At 38.2% G+C, this 24,421-nt stretch overlaps 1 protein-coding gene across 5 annotated transcripts in view; it reads right to left on the bottom strand.

Annotated features, from left to right (window-relative positions):
• The window catches only part of LOC135216120 (trithorax group protein osa-like), a 596,580-nt gene that overhangs the window by 418,901 nt on the left and 153,258 nt on the right, over window positions 1–24,421 (bottom strand). For 4 of the 5 annotated variants that reach the window (XM_064251168.1, XM_064251165.1, XM_064251164.1 and 1 more), the window contains exons 6-7: window positions 15,871–16,074; window positions 6,607–6,801 (exon numbers count right to left, since the gene is read on the bottom strand). In XM_064251168.1, the coding sequence (XP_064107238.1) occupies window positions 6,607–6,801; window positions 15,871–16,074 (399 nt within the window). The remainder of the gene's footprint in view (window positions 1–6,606; window positions 6,802–15,870; window positions 16,075–24,421) is intronic. The other variant, XM_064251166.1, reaches the window with a different exon arrangement.

Here is a 24,421-nt window from a genome sequence, read left to right on the forward strand (position 1 = left end):
AGAGTTATTTATTTTTTCGTTGTATTGTACACTAAATTGCAATCTTTTTGGTATATAACAAATTGTAAAACGATCAAAGGAACACAAAGAAAATATTATCACAATGTGATGCATGAATTCGTAAAGTGCGGAATTAAAAAAAAAAAAAGTTTTCAAAAACTCACCATAAATTGAAATATTGTGCTAGGAACTTCCTGTTTGTTGCAAAATGAAGGTAAATGATTGAATATTACTAGACTGTAAGTGTTGTAGCTTACAAATGCAGTTTTCGACCATTTTGGTAAAGTTAAATTTGACAGGTCAAATTTTTTTCTACTTATCGTTATTTATATGAAAATATTTCAAAACTGATAAAAGCTACAACCATGGGTTGTTTTTTGTTGTATTCTACATAAAATTGCACATATTTTCATATATAAAATTTTATGTAAGCGCTAACATAAAATGGTGCAAACATTACGACAATCGGACAAAAAAATTTGTTTTTTCGGAAGAGTTACCGTGCGGACGTTAGGAAAAAGTTTTTTTCATAAATTCACCATAAATCGAAATATTATGCTAGAGACTTCCAATTTGTTGCAAAATAAAGGTAAATGGTTTAATATTACTAGAATGTAATAGTTTTAGCTTACTATTGCGTTTTTTTACCATTTCGGTCGAGTCAAAGTTGACCAAAGGTTGAAATTTTGCACTTATCGTTATTTATATGAAAATATTTCAAAACTGATAAAAGCTACAACCATGGGTTGTTTTTGTTGTACAAAAACTGATAAAAGCTACAATCATGGATTGTTTTTGTTGTATTCTACATGAAATTGCACACATCTTCATATATAAAACTTTATGTAACAGCTAATATAAAATGGTGCAAACTTTACGGCAATTGGACGAAAAAATTTATGATTTTTTCAGAAGAGTTACCACGTGGACGTAAGGAATTTTTTTTTTTTTTTTTTTTTTTTTTTTATAAATTCACCATAAATAAAAATATTGTGCTAGACTTCCAATTTGTTGCAAAATAAAGGTAAATTATTTGCATATTACTAGAATGTAAGAATTTTAGCTTACAATTACGTTTTTCGACCATTTCAGTCGAGTCAAAGTTGACCGAAGGTTGATATTTTGGCACATCGTTATTTATATGAAAATATTTCAAAACTGATAAAAGCTACAACCTTGGGTTGTTTTTTGTTGTATTCTACATAAAATTGCACACATTTTCATATATAAAACTGTATTTAACGGCTAATATAAAACGGTGCAAACATTACGACAATCGGACAAAAACATTTCAGATTTTTGCGGCAGTTACCACACGGATGTAGGAAAAAGTTTTTTTTCTAAAATTCACCATAAATCGAAATATTGTGTTAGAGACTTTCAATTTGTTGCAAAATGAAGGTAAATGATTGAGTATTACTAGAATGTAAGAGTTTTAGCTCACAATTGCGGTTTTTGACCATTTCGGTCGAGTCAAAGTTGATCGAGGGTTGAAATTTTGTCACTTATTATTTATATGAAAATATTTCAAAACTGATAAAAGCTACAACCATGGGTTGGTTTTAGTTGTATTCTACATGAAATTACACACATTTTCATATATAAAACTTTATGTAACGGCTAATATAAAACGGTGCAAACATTACGACAATCGGACGAAAAAATTTCAGATTTTTTCGGAAGAGTTACCACGCGGACGTAAGGAAAAAGTTTTTTTTTCAGAAATTCACCATAAATCAAAATATTGTGCTAGAGACTTCCAATTTGTTGTAAAATGAAGGTAAATGATTGAATATTATTAGAAAATAAGAGTTATAGCTTAAAATTGCGTTTTTCTACCATTTCGGTTGAGTCAAAGTTGACTGAAGGTTGAAATTTTGGCACTTATCGTTATTTATACAAAAATATTTCAAACCTGATAAAAGCTACAACCATGGGTTGTTTTTTGTTGTATTCTACATGAAATTGCACACATTTTCATATATAAAACTCTATGTAACGGCTCATATAAAATGGTGCAAAAATTATGTCAAAGTGACGAAATAATTTCTGAGATGTGTCGCTGATGCTTTTTAGTGCGAGAAGAAAGAAATTCGCGCTTGTGCGCCTGGGAAACGAATGTAAACAAAACAACAGCTTGATCCGTGAACTCCCAGCACCCCCTTCAAGGTGCATGATTCAAAAGTTTTCGCCAAGTAGGCCTATAACTATTTTTCTGCAAATTTTAAAAAAAACTTCTGCGTCGACGTTCCGTACGTCAATTCAGCGTTTAAGGGTTAATCGAGGCAGTAGTAAGAGATTTGCCAATAGCCGAAAAGAAAGCAGGCAAAGAACGAACACAAGCACTACGAAGAAAGAGGAATACGCTAGCAGACGAGAATTTAGAATAACCAAATCATGAGAGATAAACAGTCGACTGAGTCAACATATCTATATGTGTAAAACTTGCTACAGAAACATTATCATCACAATAAAATTTTCTATACCTATATTATATATTATTAAACCTATGCATGCTAACACCTCAAAATAGGTGTTGAAGATGGCAGAATGCGTCTACGGAGCAAGCATTAACGCTTACCGAAACGGTCCTTAAGCGAACACTTTAACGGACCTTAGGGGATCGCTTAAATGGTCCTTTGGCGAACTCTTTAAATGAGATTCAGACCATTAAAAGGGCGAAGTAGGTATTGGAAGGCACAGAATCCCATCATCCCAAGAACCGACCTGGTTCCTTGGCAGCTGACATTACCAACTGTCGCAGGGCAGACCTAGGCTCGAGTTACATACAGACGAGGGTGCCAACACCTTACTTATAACAGTGAACGCGAAAAAGAGCGCACACTATGGAGGGATTCGGAACATACCCGTCACAAATTCAGTTCAACTTGTATTAGAACTTAAAATAGATTTATGTAACGTAAAGTTCTAACTTCTTGTTACGCTTTTCCTGAACCGAATGGGGAGCAGAAGGCGGAACTACAAAGGAAGTCAATAATAGCGCTACCAAAATGCCTAGTCTGAGTAGGGATAGAACTGACAGGTGTAAGTCATGACCTAACTAATTGTTTTCGCAATCTATTAGTTTCCTGTCTTTCCTATATCTGACATATTCAGGCATAAATTTCTCAGAACAATTCCCTACATTCTTCACATATAGTAGTTCCAAGATAACATACTGTACCCTTGCAAGTATAAACCAAATGTTGATCAACTTCCAATTTCAACATCCTGGTTGCACCAAAATCATTCCTACATAGCCTGATGTTATTGGTTTTGCTTCTGGTGGAAGATATCCTAGGAAAATGAAATTACAATACCTAAACAGGTGTAAAACAGCCAAACTTCATAGAATACCAACAATTGCCTAACCGCAATGGCAGCAAGGGGAATTCTGACATGAGCTAAACATTCTAAACACACCTGGTGGTGACCAGGTAAACTAGAGTCATCTGGGCAGCCATTCGATTTTTTGTTTGAATGCTGACTCGCCTAATTGGCGGGGAGATATAGCTAACTTTAACGGTAGGTAAGATTCATCTCAAATAATGTAAGGTACATAACGTAAAGCTCATATTACAATGAAATCAAATTAAAATAGCTAACAGATTCACATGTCTTTTTTTTTTTTTTACACAATAAGCATGCTCCCAACGCAATCTGTTAATGAAAAAAATTATTTAGTTCACAACGAGACTTAATCGAGCCATATTTCGACTTAAAAATTTGTCGTATAACAAACGATTATCTTGTCTCATATAAGTTGAGTATCTAGATATTCGTTTATGCTAACTAGAAGCAAGAAAATGTGCACAGAACAGAGTTAAATACGGCAAAATAAACTCATATTCGCCATCAGCTGATTTCCAAACCAAAACAGTGACCGCTATGTTATCATATTATAACACAATAATATGAGAATTCATACAATATTATTATTGGATATAGTGAAGTAAAGTATAACTTTTAAAAAAAATTCATGAAAAATATGCATATAATTCGCATATTATTCGTTACGAGTGTAATTATACGTAGCCATCAGCAGCATGTCATCGCTCAATTATGCTGATGTTGGAACGAAGCTGATTATCGTTTCATGTCGATTTTTTTTTTTGCTTTATTAATAAATAAAATCTTTTGCTTTATTAATAAAGAAACCAAGTTTTTCCCTTTATTAATAAATACATACTGTGCTGTCTTTGTTTATGTTGACGCGGGTGATTTAAGGCTCCAATTCGAGTTAAATCAAAATTTTTGAGTTTTTAAACATTTAAAAATATTTTTTACCTCACGTTAAATTGAAAATGCGTTAGTTAACGCACGTTAATTGAGAGGTGACTGTATTCGTGTTCTCCGGATTCGTGGACTTCTCTCTGGAACATACCCCTCATTATTCAAGGGAAATTCGTCTATTTTCAGTATTTTTCTGAGAAATGTCCACTAATTCCTTTTTTTTTTTTCATCATAGAATGCACTTTTTGTGATAAAACTTAAAAAAAAAAAACCTTTACATATAAACATTTTTGTGGGACTTTCTTGAGTTTTACCAACAAAATACAGCATTTTTTGCGGTCCACTTTGTCACCGATTTTTGTGGAACATTATTAACTCTTCCATGGGGAAGTTTCACTAAGTTACATATTTTTCTATGGACCACATATCTAAAATTGTTAATTTTTTTTTTTTTTAGAGCAACACCATTTCCTCACTAGTTACTGTATTTTTTTTCATATTCTTTTTGTAACTAAATACAGATCTTTATTACAAAATGTAGTTATGTAATTATTAAGCGCATTCCTGGTTGCGCCCCATACTGAGCATAATAGGTGCATGATTCTCTCTCTCTCTCTCTCTCTCTCTCTCTCTCTCTCTCTCTCTCTCTCTCTCTCTCTAAGGGTAATGTATGATGTATTTGAACTGATATTGCTGTAGAGATTTTGATGATAGAGCATATTGTATAATACTTAAAATATTCACTAATTGTTTTCATTTCCCAGTAAATACAGATTGAAAAATAAAATGAAAATAATTAGCAAATACTTTAAATATTGTACAACATGCTTTATCATAAAAAAACTTTACACTACTAATATTTAAAATATATCTTACATTACCCTGAGAGAGAGAGAGAGAGAGAGAGAGAGAGAGAGAGAGAGAGAGAGAGAGAGAGAGAGAGAGAGAGAGAGAGAGAGAGAGAACACCGATTATGCTCAGTCCGGGACTAACCTGGAGAGAGAGAGAGAGAGAGTACACCGATTATGCTCAGTCCAGGACTAACCTGGAATGAGAGAAAACGGCTTATCTTATATACAGGGGTAACTGGAATAGTTATCAAATATTCTGTAAGACAGATTTATTTAATTTGTTTTAAAGATTTATTTAATTTATATTAAACATTTTATAGATATTTTGCCATTTACATTAATAATATTATATTTTAAAATGAGTAAATCTCAAATTAAGTAGTGAACTGTTAAATTATACAGTTTTAAGCTTTTCAGTTTATGGTGTAATGGGTAAGTATTTGGCAGTTATAAGTATGTTTAGAAGGGATTTTTGCATTTTCACAGCAGGTTCTGGAACCTAATACTGAGTAAAAGTGGGGGAGAACTGTACGAGTCTTCCAGATCAATAAAGCATGGTGTAATCACTAATAGAAAATTCATGTAAGATACTGTTTCTAATTTTTAACTATGGTTACCTATTCTGTAGTGTATGTATAACCAATTACAATTATACTTCTCTCAACCAAATTCTTGGAATTTAATGGCAAGTGTTCACAAGATCAACAAACCACGCAGCAATTGCTTATAAGTAAAATTAACAATGAATGTAACTGCTTTCCATGAAATATATCATTTACCAAAAATTATTGCTTTCCAGGTATGATCAAACTTACAGTAGTGTATTGTCTAGTCTATAGTGCATACATAAAGGAAACTGCATTTTAACCTAATACTATTTAAAACTTTCTTAACATATAATCACAACATGAATGAGTGACATTTTCACTTTTAAAACAAGTGACTTTTTTAAAGTAAAAATTTATAAATGAAACAGTTCACTACATGTACCTATGTGCCTATAATATACACCAGTTTAGAACTTCCTGCACAAGAGGAGAAATTACCATTTAAATAATTTAATTTTCCAAAGCAAAAACACTACACATAAAGAGAGCAGAGAGGAGTGCAGTGCCTTTACAAGGTAGACAACAAATGCTGCATGACTGACTCAAACGTGCAAAAACTGGGGCATGATGAACCGCTTACTCAGGAAACAAGAGAATGCACACTAACAGGTTTACACAGGAATGTGTCAATTATGTTCGTATTTTAGTCAGAAAAATCAAACATGCTTACCAGATTATTGTTACGTACAGAGCATTGGTTACACTCATTTCACGGCTCAATAAAGTAGTGTACTTTCTGGATTACTCTCTTAGGCACAAATATTTCTTTACCAATAAGTACTGAAATCCAATTAGGTGTGATGCCATTAAAGCAAGAGTATACATTACCCAATAAGATTTCGAACATATTAACAGAGATCAATTTACTGTACTATTCTTAATTTTTAAAAACTAAAAAACAGTAACCTCCTTACTGGTAACAGTTGGTGTTGGTTATTAATTGGTCCCTGATTCATCTTCATTTGTTTGTTTGGAGACCCCTGCATAACATCATTCATACCACGTTTCTTTATCATATTACGCATATCATCAGGTGGTGGAATTTGTGGTCTTGGTAATAAATGCGAGAGAATAGATGGTCCACTATAAGGGCCAACACCTGAGCTCCACTGTAAAAAGAAGACAATTATTATAAGATTTTATCATAATTTTATTATTCCTATTGCTCCAACTAGTCTACAAATTTGCATGAAGACAAGCTATAAAGAATCAATAATATCCAAAAAGTACATTATGTACCAAATTTTCATGATTTCTATTTTCCTAAAAATATAATCCAGTTCCTTTTATAAGGCATTTTTGCTAGATGGAAAAGACTTGAAATTTTATAAAAAGGTAATTACTGGTGGTAGGTGGATGAGTAACCAGGTACCTCACTCTCCCATCATACCAAGCAATTTTTCCTTAAGTATCAAGGACTATGCAAAGATGGCCGAGGTGGGAATATGATCAAAGACTGGTTTAACATTTTTGAAAAAAATGCAGATTATTGCCTTTTATTAAAAATGTTTACTCTCCAAACTGGCAGAATTTCATATTCACCCAGAGATGTCACTCTCCCTGTCAAGATTAATGTGCAGGGGATACTGACTCCTATAATGCCTATACAGCCATGGCATACAGAAGCAGGGGCTGATAGGGCGTTGAAGCAGAAAATTTTGAGGATCCTGTCCTTCCCATATCAGACAGGAAGTTCAATTTAGTAGACAGTTACATCATCAACTGAGAAGACCAGTCATAAAATAAGAGACTAGATGATAATTTTCCATAAACAAGTGCCCACTCCACAACAATGTTGAAAATAAGAATGGAAGGAGCTGCATTTTTCAAACTGAAGCTCTAAAACAGGGTTCTATACTATAATGTGTAGTTCACCTACGTGTCCCATTCCAACACATACTCAGCCTCACTGCTGCATCACAAGAGAGAGAGGAGGGAGGGAAAAGTCAGTCACTCAGTAAGTTGACCCCAGCCTTACATCAAACTCCTGCCTTAGGCTTTTCTACCAATTGGAGCTTGGACAGGCTTCACAATAACTTAGAGCAGCCACCTCTTGGTCTAAGAAGATGGTACCCTAGGACTTGGAGGTAATCCCTGTCAGGTAGAATAAAATGATGATGGTCTGCTGATGCCAATCTCAAGTTCTCATTGCCTGAAAAATCTGCAAATTCTTTGGAAATACTAGGGCTGGGCAACTCACAAGATTTTGTGACCTCTTAATCCTTAATGGACAGTCATCCTCCTTATCAGGACACCCTTGGGTCCCTTGGGTCTGCCCAATCATTTCTCAGAGGCAGAAAAAATAAGCTCTTGGATAAAAAGTGTGCCTGCCAGTAATAACACAAAACTGCCAACACTTGAGCATCAGATGCTAGGTCCTATTTAGATATTTTGCAAAACTTGCTCCAAGCAAAATACTTTAAAAACAAGGAGATACACCTCAGAATGCTGGACTAGATATGAAAGGCTATGTAACTTGCCAATGCACTGCAACATAGCTTGGGCTAGAAAACTAGCAGTGTTCCGTGAGAGGTCTACCTACAGATTCTTCCTGGGAGCTATAATGTTAACAAACTTGTACAATAGTGTGTCATCCCACTCCAGACTTGAGTTTGTAAGATACGCAAGACTGAAGCTGCTCCTCAGCATGAACACTTCCATCTAAGAGGGAGAAACATGTCATTTAGGTGAAACATCTGGTTCAGGCAGCACAACAGCTTTTCACTGCAGGAATGAGTGAGAGGAGCTTAACTCAAAAAAAGTAAAATAACTCCATATTCAACTAAGTAGCAGCTCCAACCGAAGAGAAACCAAGTCTATGATGAACATGATACACAGCTATTGAATGCCTCTGGGGAAATAGACGGTTAGCCTCTATCCATGAAAGGAGAGCCAGCTTGGACTGGTAGTACCTCAGCAGGCGCATCAGATGAAGTGTGGACCAAGGGGAAAATCTAGTTAGATGCCTCACCAGAAGACCCAACATACTGGGGTAACAAACAATGTGTGGCCAACAGGGTTATCCTGGGACCCAGGATGATAAACTGGGTGAATAAGGCTGAGTGGCAGAAAGGCTTACACATACAAAGGGTTCAATGGATACTGGAAGGAATCCTCCAGAGCAGCCTAATGGACTAGGCCAATTATCAATATTTCTCAAACTCTATACAGCTTCTACACTAAACAAAGATGTACCGTACTATAGGTAACTCAGTCACTACTACCTACCCCTGGCAAATGAGCTAGTGTCAAGAAGTTTACCTGTAAAAATTATACCTGGCTGATGTTTAATGACATGGCACTGCCCACAAATGTCAGCCTTATCAACTGATATTGAGAGAGAGAGAGAGAGAGAGAGAGAGAGAGAGAGAGAGAGAGAGAGAGAGAGAGAGAGAGAGAGAGAGAGAGAGAGAGTTTGCCATTACTTGTTGATGATGTAATTCATCTCCAATAACACTGACGTGCAGGTGGTCATTTGTCATTATGCCTGAAAAAGCTTCTCCAGAGGTGAGGACTTAAGTGGAACTTAGCCCAACTACCAAGTAAGAACATTCCTTCCTTCTTATGCTAGGGGTACACCAATGAAGCAAATGCTGAGTGACAGCTATGTGGAACATATATCTCCAAAGAGAGCAGCTTTACTATACCAAGAATGACCAGCCAAAGCTGAGCTAGTTGTCCCTACTGACACATAAATAATATAAAACCTAACAAAGCTAAACAAAATTATGAAACAGACTTAACGCTTGTCCACACTATGTGTTAACACATACATGGTAACGAGAAACATGCTGTATCTGGGGTATTCATTGGAACATTCATTTTGAAAATGTGTAGTCCAAAAACATTCAGAGATGAGTGTCTGGGCAAAGTTGGCACTAACTGGAGGCCCTGCCATTATGCAATGCAAACCATCATTATTCTATATAACAATCCGTTTGCAATAACAAAATAAGTAGTATGGACTAATTAAGCCAATATTCTTTTTTAATCAATATACTGGAGAGCCATCACAGTTCACGGCAAGTCAAGAGTACCAGGTACAGTGGTACCTCAACGTACGAAAGGCTCAACTTACGAAAAACTCAAGATACGAAAGGTTGTTGCTGTAAAGTCTAAGAGATTCGCCCGGACCACCAATAACAATTTTAAAACTCGTGCGCCGCCAACTTAGTAGACTCGCCACCATCCTCCCCCTCTCCCATTGGTTCCTGATGCTAGTCACTGCCATAAGATCCTGCACTCCTATTGGTCAGCATCTCTCCCATAATCCCATCATGCATCGTACGTAGCGGCGTGCTTTTTCGGCAACTTGGCGGCATCATCGGTATCATAAGCATGCAGAATTCGTTCGTTCTATACGATTTCGTTTACTAACGTAAATTTGTTAGTGATTTCGTTGTAGTATTACTTTATTGTGTTGTGTGAGAACTTTACTTCATACGTATATGTACTACATAACTTAATTACGTACAGTATATATGCAGTCATGGGTCCCAAGAAAGCTGAAGTAGGAAAGAAGAGGATGCTTTCTTCGGAGACAAAAATGGAGATAATAAATAAGTATGAAGCTTGCATGCGATTGAGTGTGATCACCAAGGAATACGGCAGAAATCCGTCGACAATAGGCACCATCCTTAAGCAGAAGGATGCCATCAAAGCAGCTACACCTTCCAAGGGCGTGACTATTTTGTCTAGCAACAGGAGCCACGTGCACGATGAGATGGAAAGGCTGCTTCTTGTCTGGATAAAAGACAAAGAAATCGCTGGCAATATAATAACCGAGATGTTAATCTGCCACAAGGCCAGCGCTATTTTCAGCGATTTGATTGCCCAGGCTGAAGACAACGGAGGAGAAGGGCCATCGACGCCAACCTCAGACTTCAAGGCTTCACATGGGTGGTTCAATAAATTCCGTAAACGGACTGGCATCCATTTGGTGGTGCAGCATGAGGAGGTGGCCAGCTTGGACACGAAAGCGGCCGAAGCCTTTATTAAGACGTTCGACAAGATGACAATCAAGGAAGGCTACAGTTCTCAGCAAGTCTTTAACTGGGATGAGACTGGTCTTTTTTTGAAAAAAGGCCTCGTTGGACGTACATCACGCAGGAAGAGAAGAAGCTACCCGGGCATAAGCCTATGAAAGACAGGCTTACGCTCGCACTTTGTTCCAACGCCAGTGGGGATTGCAAGGTGAAGCCCCTAAATCTTAGTCTGGGAATGTACCATTTGGACCCATATATTTGTAAGATGTTTATGAAGGACCTTAAAATAAATGAACTACTAATAAATTAGTCCCACATGTATATAGTTATTATTTCTCTCTCTCTCTCTCTTTCTCTTGCTCGATATATATATTTATATTTTCTTTCGTCTTTTCATTAATAATAATTTTTTGGGAAAATTTGTGTAAATCTCATGATATTAAATTGTATATGCTTCCTTGTTTTTTCAAAATGTACTGTTTTCTGAAAGAATAACTTGTTTACTGCGTGTATCCTCCAAGGTGTGGCTACCCTCAGGCGTTTCCTTGTTTCTGTAAAGTGAAATCGCCCTTATTGCTAATCTTGTAGTGTCAGTTTGGATATTAAGCCTTCTTTTGACTATGTTTTCCTCTGTAAAATCAGTTTGCCTTAGTAAAGGGTCCGAACAGGACCGAAAGTACTCGGCTATCTCGCTTTTTTCATTTTTTTTCCTTTGTGGCAAAAACCTTTATTTATACAGCATCACGTTTTATATACTTCGTGATCAAGTTATTCATATATATATATATACATACATACATACATATACTATATATTATAATATATATATAATTAATAATATAATAAATATATATATATATATAGATATATATATATATATATATACTATATACTATAGATATATAATATATATGATATATACATACAGTGGACCCCCCGTATTCGCGTTCTCCAGATTCGCGGATTTCTCTCGGGAACGTTTCCCTGCATTATTCGCGGAAAATTCGTGCATTCGTTGTATTTTTCTATGATAAATATCCACAAAATTCCTGGTTTTTTTTTTATGAATTTCATCATAAAATGCACTTTTTGTGCTAAAATTATTAAAAAAACCATTTAGGAAAATTTTTAGTGGGTTTTTCTTGAGTTTTAACTAACAAAATAGCTGTTTTTAGCATTTTTATAGGGGTTCCAAATATTCGCGGATTCTAACTATTCACGGGGGGGTCTGGTACGCATCCCCCACGAATACGGGGGTGGGGACCACTGTGTGTGTGTATATATATATATATATGTATATATATATATATATATATATATATATATATATCTATATATATCATATATATATATATATATATTATATATATATGTGTGTGTGTGTGTGTGTGTGTATATGTATATATTATATTATATTATATATATTATATTATATATATATATATATATAATATATATGTGTGTGTGTGTGTGTATGTATATATTATATTATATTATATTTATATTATATATATATATATATATATATATATATATATATATATATATATATATATATATATATATATATATATATATATATGATCACAGACACCAAGTTGACCTTAGGGAATTCTAAAAAAGTCATTTCAATTCTCCTTCACTGCCTTACTCTTGTTGATGAGATCTGGCATGAAAGAATTTATGGCCAGAACCAGTACCACAAAAGGACTCTGAAGGCTTTGAGGCTGAGCCTGGCCCAGATGTGTAAGATATACCGTCTCTTGGCAAATCCTTGGGCCTTGAAGTCAGTGGTGATGATGTGGACAGGTTAGTGGCACAGCACAGAGAAGTGCTGACCACCGAAGAACTGCAAGCGATTCAGAGGGAGCAGCAACAGGTAGTGGTTGAGGAATTGTCACTAGGTGAGCTGGATGGAAAAGAGAATATCCCCACTTCAGTAATAGAGGATATTTTCCCCAAATGGTTAGAAGTACAAAATTTTGTAGAAAAATATCACCCTAAACAAAGCTCTTAACATGCTAAATTGTATATTTATTAAATGATGAAAACATTTCTCACTTTACAGCCCAGCTGAAAAGATGTGAATAGCAAATGTCAACTGATAGGATTACTAAATAATGAAAATTAAACCAGAAGTCTCTCAACTAAGGCTCAATGGCCATAAGACAGACTACTGAAAGGAAAAAAATTACAAATTTTCTAAGACAATTTGTATTTTTCATAGCTACAAACCTTTGGTCTTGACAATAGAATAATGATCAAGCGCCTAGCTGGATCCAGTTAAAAATCGGATGAAAAAGCAAGGAATCTTGTGAGATCTGGCAATGTGTGCGTATATTGGGTGAAAACTGGTCAAAGACCGCACACCCAAGCTACCGCATTCAGTCTTTTTCTTAACTGCCTGGGTGACAGTCACAGTTGCCCTCTCTCAGCCTTTTACCCGGTTCTTTGCCCGTTATCACTATTTTGATTGTGTGTGTGTGCTTGTGTTACAGCTTCCTCTGCTACTTCTCAGCCTTGCAAATGTATGGGCCTGGGAACACAAGGTTTCCCATGTTCTTGTTTCCTGGCTTCTTCAGCTACAGACCCACACTCCACATGTACTAGATGTTGTGCCAATGTTTGTACCATAATGAATCCCTGCCTGCAATGTCGTGTGTGGCCTAGAGCTCAGTGAAAGTTATTTTATAGTAAGAGGAAGCATCATAGAGTTTTGACCCTTCCTTCGCCTCTCCCCGATGCTTCATTGTTGGAAGTATCAGGAGGCCCTCAGGCTGATTTAATGTGTAATGTCATTCCCTCTTCCTTGGGAGTTAATTTGCTTCCCGTGAGGGAGGAGGCTATTTCATCAGTTTCTTATGTTTCAGGTTCGGAAGTGTCCAAATGTCGGTGCTCTAGGCGTTGCTTGGGCTACAAGGTTCACCCTCCTTGGAGGGTTTGCAGACGCATTTCATGGATGCTTGCCCCCCCTCAGGGCCCCTAACTCTCCCTTCTCCCCCTGGCCTTCTCTTCGTTGGTGCCCGAGGTCAGCCATTTTGTATCACTCCACCAGGGACATTTGCCGCTATCTTTGGTCAGGGGGAGGCCGTGACGTCTCTCACCACTGCTGGCGACATCACTCCCAGTACCATCGGTGACATCCCTTCCATCAATGACGTTACTCCCAGTTCCCGTGTTGTCTCTCCATGCTATGTCGGCGTCGTCGGTTAGGCCTGCTGTGCTGCCTCGCTCCTCTGAGTTGCCATCGCTTGCTCCCGTGACATTATTGCTGCCATCCAAGACATACCGTCTCCATTCCGTGTCATCTGCGTCCTCTCTTGCGGATTCATCTGAGGCTTTATGTCAGGAGGTTCTTGAGAGATTGGACTCTGTTTTTGGGAGATAGGTTTGATGCCTTGTCGGCTGAGAAGGATGTGAGCAAGCATGTTGCATTGCCTCCTCCCCCTCCCGCCAAGAAGAAAAGTGCCCAATGATTTATTGGATGGGGACTCTCCTTCAAAACAATAGTCTTCTCCCTTGCCATCATCATCAACACTTCACAGTACATTATTGGTAAGGTGTGAAATTACTTCATGCAGTATACGTTGTATTTGATCTAATTAATCTAATTACTGGTAGTCTCCAGTTATCAGCAGGCTTGGTTATCAGCAATCCAGTTTCATGGGGCTTGTCCAGCGACGAAGATTGGCAATTTTCGGCAGCAATGACTGCTTCTCGGAGCCGATAACTGGGTATTGGTGCTGATACATACCTAACAGAGGCGCTAATGACTGAAAATCAGCAATTTTTCACCGGTTAGCAGCGGTGATAAATTTGAAAATCACCAATATCAGCTATCGTCACGCTGTCGGAATGGAACCCCCCCTCCCCCCCCATTAACCTAGACTGCCTGTATATTTTTTTTTTTTATGATAAGGTATTTAGAATTTTAAGTAGTAAAATGCAAGCCATCAAGGCATAAAATGCTTTATAAAGTTTTCTTTTATTTAGTTTTGGAACAAATGAATTCACAGTTTGCGTTATTTCCTAAGGGAAAAATTTGTTTGGCACTCTATTTTTGGCAATTAACGAGTACCAAAGTATCACTCTACTGAAGTTTGAGATCATTGTAAGAAAAGGCTGAATGTGAAAGTGAGCAAGATTAAGGCAATGAGGGCAAAATTTACTATAGCTTACCTAATAAATTACAGTATTTGCAAATTTTAGCTATTCATGCGAGGTGTGGTACCCATTCCCCATCAATAAAGGGGTCCACTATAGGTAGCATAACTGTGTAGGAATAACTATGCAGCAATAAAGAGCAAAAACAGCAAAATGTAACAGAATAAAACTTGTTGCATCATTTTTAAATAGGCAATATATCTCAAAGCAAAAATTAGCTTTAAAAACAAAAAGCATAATAAAGAATTAAGTCGAACAGCCGGTAGTAGAAGTGTGTCTGACGAGGCCAATGTGTAAAAGTGACTGTGTACCATCTGGATGGGAAGGATTCCTTCCTTTCTGACAGTAGCCAACTATCAACATCCACCTTGTTTTAAGTTAAATGGCTGACTCCAGCTCGCACTTCTAGTAAATCCCATACGTAAAGAGCAAGGGTTTGCGTATGTGTAGGAAAACAAGCTAACTTTTACATATAATGGTGTGAATGAATTTGTCTGTTGTAATTATGTTTATGATGATGACGATGATGATGATTTGGTAACTGACATCCCAGAGACAACAGCAAAATTTCATCAAAGATGAAAGGATGACATCGCAAAGACTTAGAAGTAAGGAATGACTATCAAAATTCAAGTTAGAATATATAAATAAAAATAAACTTGGAACTAAAGAATGGTGTGACAACCTGATCAACGGTAAAGCTATCACTAAAGTAATAAATTTGTTCTTCAAATTTATTTGTTATTTCATCATAAATATTAAGAAGTTAAAAACAGTTCACCATGCAAACCTTTTCCAAATATATCAGTACCAATCACTGATCATGAACTGATGGTGCATAAGCATAAACATGCATCAGTGCTAGTTTTCCAAGAAAACCTTAAACAAGAAAAGCATTAGTGTGCAAATCAACTGGGACAATTTCTGCTGTATAAATAATTTGAAGACATTTTTGTCCTTGAAAAAGTGCACTGCTGAAAATAATACAATTAGTGTGTAGTTAAAAACTCGATAGTACATATTACTTACAATACCTACCGGTAAATTTCCCATCAAGGAGAAACTACCAGGATTTTGTCCCTGCGAAGGTGGACCAGGTCCAAATAAAGAAAATATATTTGGCCGACCCATATTAGGCATCCCACCTCCACGACCATGTGCAATATTGTTTCCAGGGAGATTCATTCGGTTGGTTGGATTCATCATAAGGGTAGAATGTTGAGTGTTCTGCCACTGTAGCAAAGAAAACAATTCTTAAAAGTTTCAATTACTGGTACCAACTTTGAATAATTATGTGACTTTACTAAAATTATGAGCAAATCTGCCCACTTTAAGGTACGTACTGCATTTTCAAAGAAAAATATTTTACATGGAAGTTAATATATAAGTAGTATTAAGATTGGTAGCACAATACTCAACAGTAAGAAAAAATGCTGCAACTATTATTACAAAGTCCAAAAATCAAAGCCTGATAACTAAAAAACAATGCTGCAAGATCAAAATTCCAATCCAATGGGAAGAAATGTCAACATTACAATACAGTTACATAGTCTACCCAAGTGGACTGCTTTACAAAAAATTATGTATAACATTATTTTGTTTGATGTCCTTTAACTGGCTAACAGTGGTGTAGCCACATCCTCAGCTGCTAGTGCTCCAAAATGAAGATATTGTATAAGCAATTACATAGCTATAGCTTCTAACTCATGCAGTAGCACTTCAACTGTTTTGTGTAGGTGACTAGGCCCACTACTATCGGGAATACTGGAACAACTTGGCAAATAATCTCATTGTGTTTAATGCTCTTATGTCCATGAGAGGGGGAGGGAGGGCTCCCATTCTTGGTAAGTATATATGAAAGTTAATTTTATTATGAAAATATTTGCACATAAGTAACTTACCACATATGAAAGTTAATCTTATTATGAAAATATTTGCATATGAGTATTTTACCATGTAATTACTTAGCTGAATTCCATATTGAACAGGTGTGGGATACATGGACATACTATTCTACTCTAAAGCATTAAGGTATGGTAATGATATTGAAATAGAAAATTTGCTAACATTGAAACAATGCTTGTTGTTTCCTAACCTGGTAAGAGAGCAAGGTGAATACTGCCTCAGGATGGTGCTCATCTTAACCTGTAGGGGCATGGCAGTTGAACCACATGTTGCCTCTACTTAAGTGGGAGCTTTGCAGAGGAGAATAAGCCCAAAGGGCAGCAAAGCATACAGTACCCTTGCACTAGGCCCAGTACCAACATTAACAACATCCAGACAATGTTGTCACCTACACTGAAAGGTTCACTACCCATCCACTAAGACTGGTGGGTACTCCAGGTACATTGTACCCCCAGGGCTCCTCAAAAACTTTAGACCGAGGCAAAAAGATGGAAGGGAAAAAGTGCTAAGAATCCTCCCTAATACCATGCCAGCCATTAATAACAGACCCAAGGTAATTCTTTTTTAAACTGTTTCAACTTCTTTCGAATAGTGAGGCACGAAGATAGATTTGCACTTCCAGTAGGTCAATTGCAGAATGAAAGTAAGAATCCCTCGGGAAGAAGGACAATGTGTTCTTAGAGGAAGGGACGGAATCTTGACAGGACACCACAGGTTACTGAATGGCCCTCTGATCTTCTCAGTCCTGCTCAGGTAATATATACCTCAAATTCCTAACAGGACAAAGAACTTTCTCTTCTTCTGCAAAACCAAGGATATCCACTAAGTTCTTAATGGAGAAAGTACAGGGCCAGGGCTTGGATGGGTGGGTCCTTGTTCTTGGCTAAAAAAAACCAAGGGTAGAGGAGCAAACAGCATCTACTTATGAAAATCCTACCCATTTATCAATGGCTTGGATCTTGCTAATAAGTTTCGCAGTAACCAAGGCCACCAGGAAGGGTGCCTTTCAGGTAAGGTTCCTCAGAGAAGAGGAATGTAGGGGTTCAGAAGAGGGGCCTGTCAGCCACTTCAACACTATGTTCAGGTTCCAGAAGATCAATCTTCCTTTGCTTGGATGTATCAAAGGACTTGATGAGGTTGTTAAGATCTGGGTTTGAAAAAGATCCAGGCCCCTGTGCTTAAACACTGAGCTAAGCATAGCTTGATACCCTTTAATGGTGGAGGACGACAGATTCCTAGATCTCCACAGATAAAGGAGAAAATCCGTAGTTTGGGTCACAAGCGTCTCAGCAGAATTGACATGTCTGAGACACCTGTTTCGGAAAATCAAACACTTAACCTGGTAGACACAGCTAGAAGATTGATGCCTGCATGTTGTAATAGCCTCTGCAGCACACCTTGAAAACCCTTTTGATCTAACAACTTCCGACAGTCTGAAGCCTGTCAGGACAAGAGCGGACAACCCTTGGTGGTATCTTGAGTAAGGTTGTCTGAGTAGACACGGATATTGGGGAAGGAGTCTCTGAAAGTACGCCAGCAGCTGTAGCAGGTCCAGGAACCATTCTTTCATGGGCCAGAATGGGGCTATGACAGTCATTAGTAATGTTGCAATGAGTCTGAAACTTGCTCATCACTTCCCTGACCATGTTGAGGGGCGGAAAGGCATAAGAGGTCCATACTGGACCAATCTTGCAGCATGGCATCTGTTGCCTATGCTAGAGGGTCCAGGGCTGGAGAACAAGAGAGAGGAAGGTGATGGTTCCTTAAGGTGGCAAACAGGTCCAATGCCAGCCGGCCTCATAGTTTCTGCAGATCCCAACAGACCAAGGGATCCAAGTCCACTCAGTGGGAAGGACCTGCTTCTGATGGCTCAGTTCGTCCGCCAGAACATTTAAGTTTGCCCTGAATAAATTGAGTTACTAGAATCACTTGATCTTGATTTGCCCACAGTAGAAGGTCTTTTGCTGTTTGGCAGAGAGAAAATAAGAGTGCTGCCTTACTTTCATATGTATGTTAGGGTTGTGGAATTGTCTGAATGGACCACCACAGTTTTGTTGTGAACTACGGTCGAGAAGCTTGACGCTGATGTGAAAGCTGTTCTTCTGGGGAACCATGTCTTGGAAATTTCCTGGTACCCCTAGATCCAAGGCGTCCGAGTAAAAATCTAGGTCTGGGCTCAGAGGATGTAGAGACTTTCTTTCTGAAAGTCTTTGTTCGGACAGCCACCATAACAGGTCTGGCTTGATCTCCGGGATTATGGAAAACAAGTAGGTGGTGCCTTTCTCTGTTTTCCTGTCCCAGCTGGCCTTGAGGTAGAATTTTAACTCTCATATAAAGTCTCCCTAACTTGACAAATGTCTCAATGGACGACAGTCCCCAGAAGGCTCACCCACTGATGGCCCAAGCAAGACGAAAAGGTTAGGAACATGTGGTCTGTCTGAAGGCAGCTCCCAAAACTCGAAGTCTGGCTCCCATTGGTGCACAAAGGACCTCCTCCTCATTCTTGGGCAAGGACTTGGCTGAACTCTTTTGATGGCTCGGGAAGAGAAACAGACATTAGAGTGAGTTCTAGGATGTGACCTGGGCTTTCTCCCTCAATAGGGCTGCTGCTGAAGAGGAAAAGCCATCTTAGGTGCAAACACAGACAAATCCTTTGTGGTGTTTGGAAGACAGTAGATCCTGAGTGGACTTCTTTTGGAGATCCAAAGTAATTTCTCTCACAGTATACTGGGGAAAAAGGTGATGGGGGTCCAACAATGAAAACATAAGGGCCGATTTCTGGGTCTAAACCTTTTTAGTTGTAATGGAGCACCACAATTCCCTCTTCTTCAACACCTTCAAGGAGAAAAAGAGCCACAAGCTCAATAGAGCCATCCCTGATAGCCTTGTCTGTGCAAGACAGTCCTCCTAGCCAGTCTGAGGCAATGAAGTTCTTTAACTCCTTGAAATCCTCAATTTTCTTGGCCAGATCTCTGACTGTGCAGTCCAAGAACTGAAGGCTTCAAACTCTTGTAAAGGTCCTTCACAAGGTGGTCTATTTTGGCCAACAAAAACATAACCTTCACCGATGAAAACGAAGAGCATCAGGGAAGAATCCAGATAAGGCCCCTTGGGAGGAGGCATCGACTCCCAACTTCCCCAGTGACATGGGACAGATACCTCTAATGGACTAAGTGCGAGGGAAGAATGGTGAAGGATGCTTTGCATGGCTCCCTCTTAGCCAAAGGCCAATCGTCAATTTTCTTGAGCTTTCTTAGCCAACAAAGAGCCTAGTTCTATCATCTGGATGTTTCCTCATCAGAAAGGTCAAGGCAAAAGACTGGGGCAGCTGGCAAGTTCCTCTTCTCCTAAGGAGACTGGAGACAATGACAAATCATGAAACTTTTGGAGACAGAGAGTTTTCTTGAGGAAGCCCTAACTACAACTAACTGCTGTTTAATGGGCAGCAAGGACGGCTCATCATGGTCCAAAGGAGAAGACCCACATCTAGAAGCCTGATGCTCAGAAGACAGAGACTAGCACTGACAAGTTGGCACCTAGCGCTCGGTAGCTGGCGTTGAGCGCTCAAGAGAAGCCAAGCATCTGGATGAAGATGACAGGTGCCCGAGATGTTTCATTGGGAACTTGGGAGTCCCAAGGGCATTCAAAATCTCAGCAGTAAGGAGAGAAGGACTCGGGACTGCCCCAAGTAGAATGTGGATATTGAATCTGGAGGTCCACAGCATATCTACATGAAGGTTGTGGGCTGCGGCAAGCCCCCATACCACCTGACAGGCAGCGGAGAATGGTGATCATCATCAGCATGTCTCTTCAGAGGATGTGAAGAATCAATAGTGTTTGCAGCACCTGTCAGCACCAGAATCCTTGGAACTAGATGACAACTGACTAACTTCCAGTGGCTGTGTGTTGATACCTGGGAGTGCGCAATGGCCTCCACTGAAGGAGTAACTCCCGTGGGCAAACCCCTCAGGCCTCTCTTGGACTTCCAGTATGTGTTCTCTCAGGTTTAGGGGAGTATGATTGGGACCTTCATCTAGGAGAACCGTCAGGATGAGTAGCCATATCCACAAACACCCCCCCCCCCCCTCCACACAACACTATCACTTGAGATTTTGTCTGCAAACACTTTGTCCATTAAAACCTCAAGCAACTCCCCCACCTTCACTACTGTACTCACTACAAGGCTGATTTTCTTGTCAAACCTAGACTTAAGACTGGCCATGGCATCCGGATTGGAAGCAAGGGAGTCGGGCACAGGTGTAAGTGGTTGAAAAGTAAGAGGGCTAGCAACAGGAGAAAAAACGGGAATAGGGAAAGAAGGAATGGCACAACTATCTTCTAACCAAGGGTTAGGTGTAGTTTCTATGCTAAGTGATGCCTGTTTCTTGGCTCTAGAAGCCACTTCCTCTTTCTATCCCTTTCTAACTTGTCAAGGTGAGTTTCAAGTACTTTCCACTTCTTATCATCCAAATCTTTACATTCTGCACAAGTTTTCTCTTTACTGCAATCCTGGACCCTACACTTACTGCACGCTAGAATCCTAGCTGATGAACCGATTACAGCTTGAAGGGTACTCAAAAAAGCAATAATAATTCACCGAAATCCCGTCAATACAACCAAAAACCGATGAAGAGAGATGCTACAAAAACCCAATGTTTACTCGCGAGCTGGCAGAAACAATGAGGTTATCTGCCAAGTCGTTAGCAGTATTCCCGATTATGGGTGGAACTAGTCACCTACACAAAACAACTGAAGCACTACAGCAATTTAAGGAAAAAAGCTGCTTCACGAGTTAGAAACTATAGCTATGTAATTACTTATATGAAACAAGGATATTGTACACATAAAAGTTCCCATAGCAGGTGGTATTGAATGTCTCCCATCCATTGAAATCCAGTTTGGTTATTCTTGAAGGTGAATGACTGATGTCAAAGTACTTGTTAGTACTTTTGGAATGTTTTTGATTAATTAACCTTATGTTTTTATAGAGTATCTAAGAGGTATTTAACCTTCCTCAGGTATCAAAAGGATCTGATAGTTGGCATAGGTGTAGCAGCTCTAGCCTAATCTTTTAGTCCTTCCTCAGGATGGTACAGAGGGTCCCCAGTTATCTGCGGACTCGGTTAATGGCAATCCAGTTTTATGGGGCTTGTGTAGTGCCATAAAATCAGTGATTTATGGTGCCATAACGTGCCGAGTTTTGGTTGTCACCCTTACTTTTATGGAAGACGACTCTTGTGAGCGTATGGAAGATGGAGAGAAGGGGAGAAGGAAAGGTTATTGTTCGGAAGGGAAATCCCCCTCCAGAAGGATTTCAGGTATCAAGGACCTATTTAGGGTTACTTTTCCTCTTCATTTTTTACTGGCACTTTCTGGGGTTACTTCCCGTCTTTGGTTTTTACTGGCACTAGAACCAACTTGAGTGTCACTGGACCTGTCGCAAAACAAAACTATCAAGAGATATTTTGTTTCTGGTGTCTTTTTACAATTTGCCTAAAGTGAAACACAGCATTGTCATTAAAGATGTTGGAGACATGGGTTACATCTTTGTTGGGCTGATAACTCTCTACAAAATCTTTTGCATCACTCCACTTTGCAAACATGTCCTTAATCACTGTTTCTCTTTCTGAAGGAGCATTTTGAAATGTACATAATCGGAGGAAACGTAGGAAACCCAAGACAAAATTTCATCAGAAAAAGTCTAATGAAAACGGAATTGTATGAAAACCAGGGTATAAAAAGACAGAGATTCAACTATATATATATATATATATATATATATATTATATATATATATATATATATATATATATATATACAAGAAGTCCTCATTTATAGGCAGGGTTTCATTCTCGCCGGGTGCTAAGCAAAAACCGCCATTAACTAAAAATCAGCGATCTATGGTGCTAATAGCATTGATAACTAGTTAATGGCACTGATACCCAGTTAATGGTGCATCTGTTAGGTATGTTATGGTGCCATAACTATTATTGGTGCCAGTCCAGCACCATAAAACTGTTTTGCCATGCTTGCATATATATGAGGTTTTAGTTATCCTTTTTCACGAAAATAGATATATGAAGTTGCAGTCCACAGGGGAAAAGAAAAGCTGAAATTCCGTTTAGCTCAACAGTTTTGGCCACCACTGGATTTTATTGAGAGCTTTTTATTAACAGTGCACAAAGTTTACAGTACATTCAAAGTAAAATACAAGAAACAGAAAAATAAAAATATGTAGTTAGATAAACATTGGTCATTGAAATACAGGAAAGTTAGTTACTGTAACAACCTATCTAAAATGATTTACAACCAGATAAAAGGTTTCAAAAAATAAAATATGTTAAAACAATTCATCCAACTATTAAAATATGATCTTGGTGAAAAAACAACATTGCCTAGGTAGCTGCTTGACAAAGGCGCTTTATACCATAGCAATCAAACATAACACATATAAATTGAAGCAATCCTCTTTTTTAAATGATTTATAACCATTCAGTGGTTTCATAACATACAAATTGTTGCAGTCACTTATGGCAATGCATACAGCACTTTCAAGTAGACATCTCTCTACATAATTATTCCGTTTCAGCAGTACTCTGGAACAATTTCACAAAATGGCGTCATTACATGATTAATTATGGACATTTATAGCATTGCTAATATCATTTCTCCTGCTACTATATTTGTGCTGACTTTTTTGCTCCTAAATTCCTTTTTTGACTGTTCAATATACAGTAGTACCTCGAGATACAAAATTAATCCGTTCTGAGGCGCCCTTCGTATTACGAGTTTTTCGTATCTTGGAACACATTTTACATGTAAAATGGCTAATCCGTTCCAAGCCCTCCAAAATCACCCCAGTAATTTTCATAATCAAGTTAAATTGACCTATAAACAATGAAATGCTACAACAATTTGGACCATTCAATACCTAAATTAATAACAAAATGCAAAATAACCTGTAAATAAAGTGTATTAGTGTACATGGTATACAAGAAATACTGTACGTAAAATGTGGAAGCTTACCTTTCGAGTGAGGCTATCTCTGAAAGTGGCGACAGAGGAGGAGGACAAACGGCAGATACGTACACTTAACTTTACGAAACACATTAAAAAAATTTCAGAAAAACAAACTAAACTTTACAAAACACATTAACAAAACTGTAACATTTAACTTTACAATAAACTTAAAATAAAATTTATTTTGTCTTTTTTTGATTTTTACATTTCTTTTTACTTTTTTATACTTTACGTAATTTCAATTTCTTCACCACAGAATGGATGCCAGTCCGTTTACGGAATTTTTCGAACCACCCATGAGAAGCCTTGAACTCTGGGGTTACCGTTGATGTCCCCTCTCTGCCGTCGTCTTCGGCTTGGGCAATCAAATCGCCGAAAATAGCGCTGGGGTTCTGGCAGATTGCCGTCTCGGTTATCGCATCGCCATCGATTTCTTTGTCCTCAGTCCATACAAGAAGCAGCCTTTCCATTTTCATTATGCACATGGCTCCTCTTGTTGGACAAAATAGTCACGCCCTTGGAAGGTGTAGCTGCTTTGATGTCTTCCTTCTGCTTAAGGATGGTGCCTATTGTCGACGGCTTTTGGCCGTATTCCTTAGCGATCACACTCAACCGCAAGCCAGCTTCATACTTTTTTATTATCTCCATTTTTGTC

The sequence above is a fragment of the Macrobrachium nipponense genome, chromosome 6 (assembly GCF_015104395.2).
Source record: "Macrobrachium nipponense isolate FS-2020 chromosome 6, ASM1510439v2, whole genome shotgun sequence".
Lineage (NCBI taxonomy): Eukaryota > Metazoa > Arthropoda > Malacostraca > Decapoda > Palaemonidae > Macrobrachium > Macrobrachium nipponense.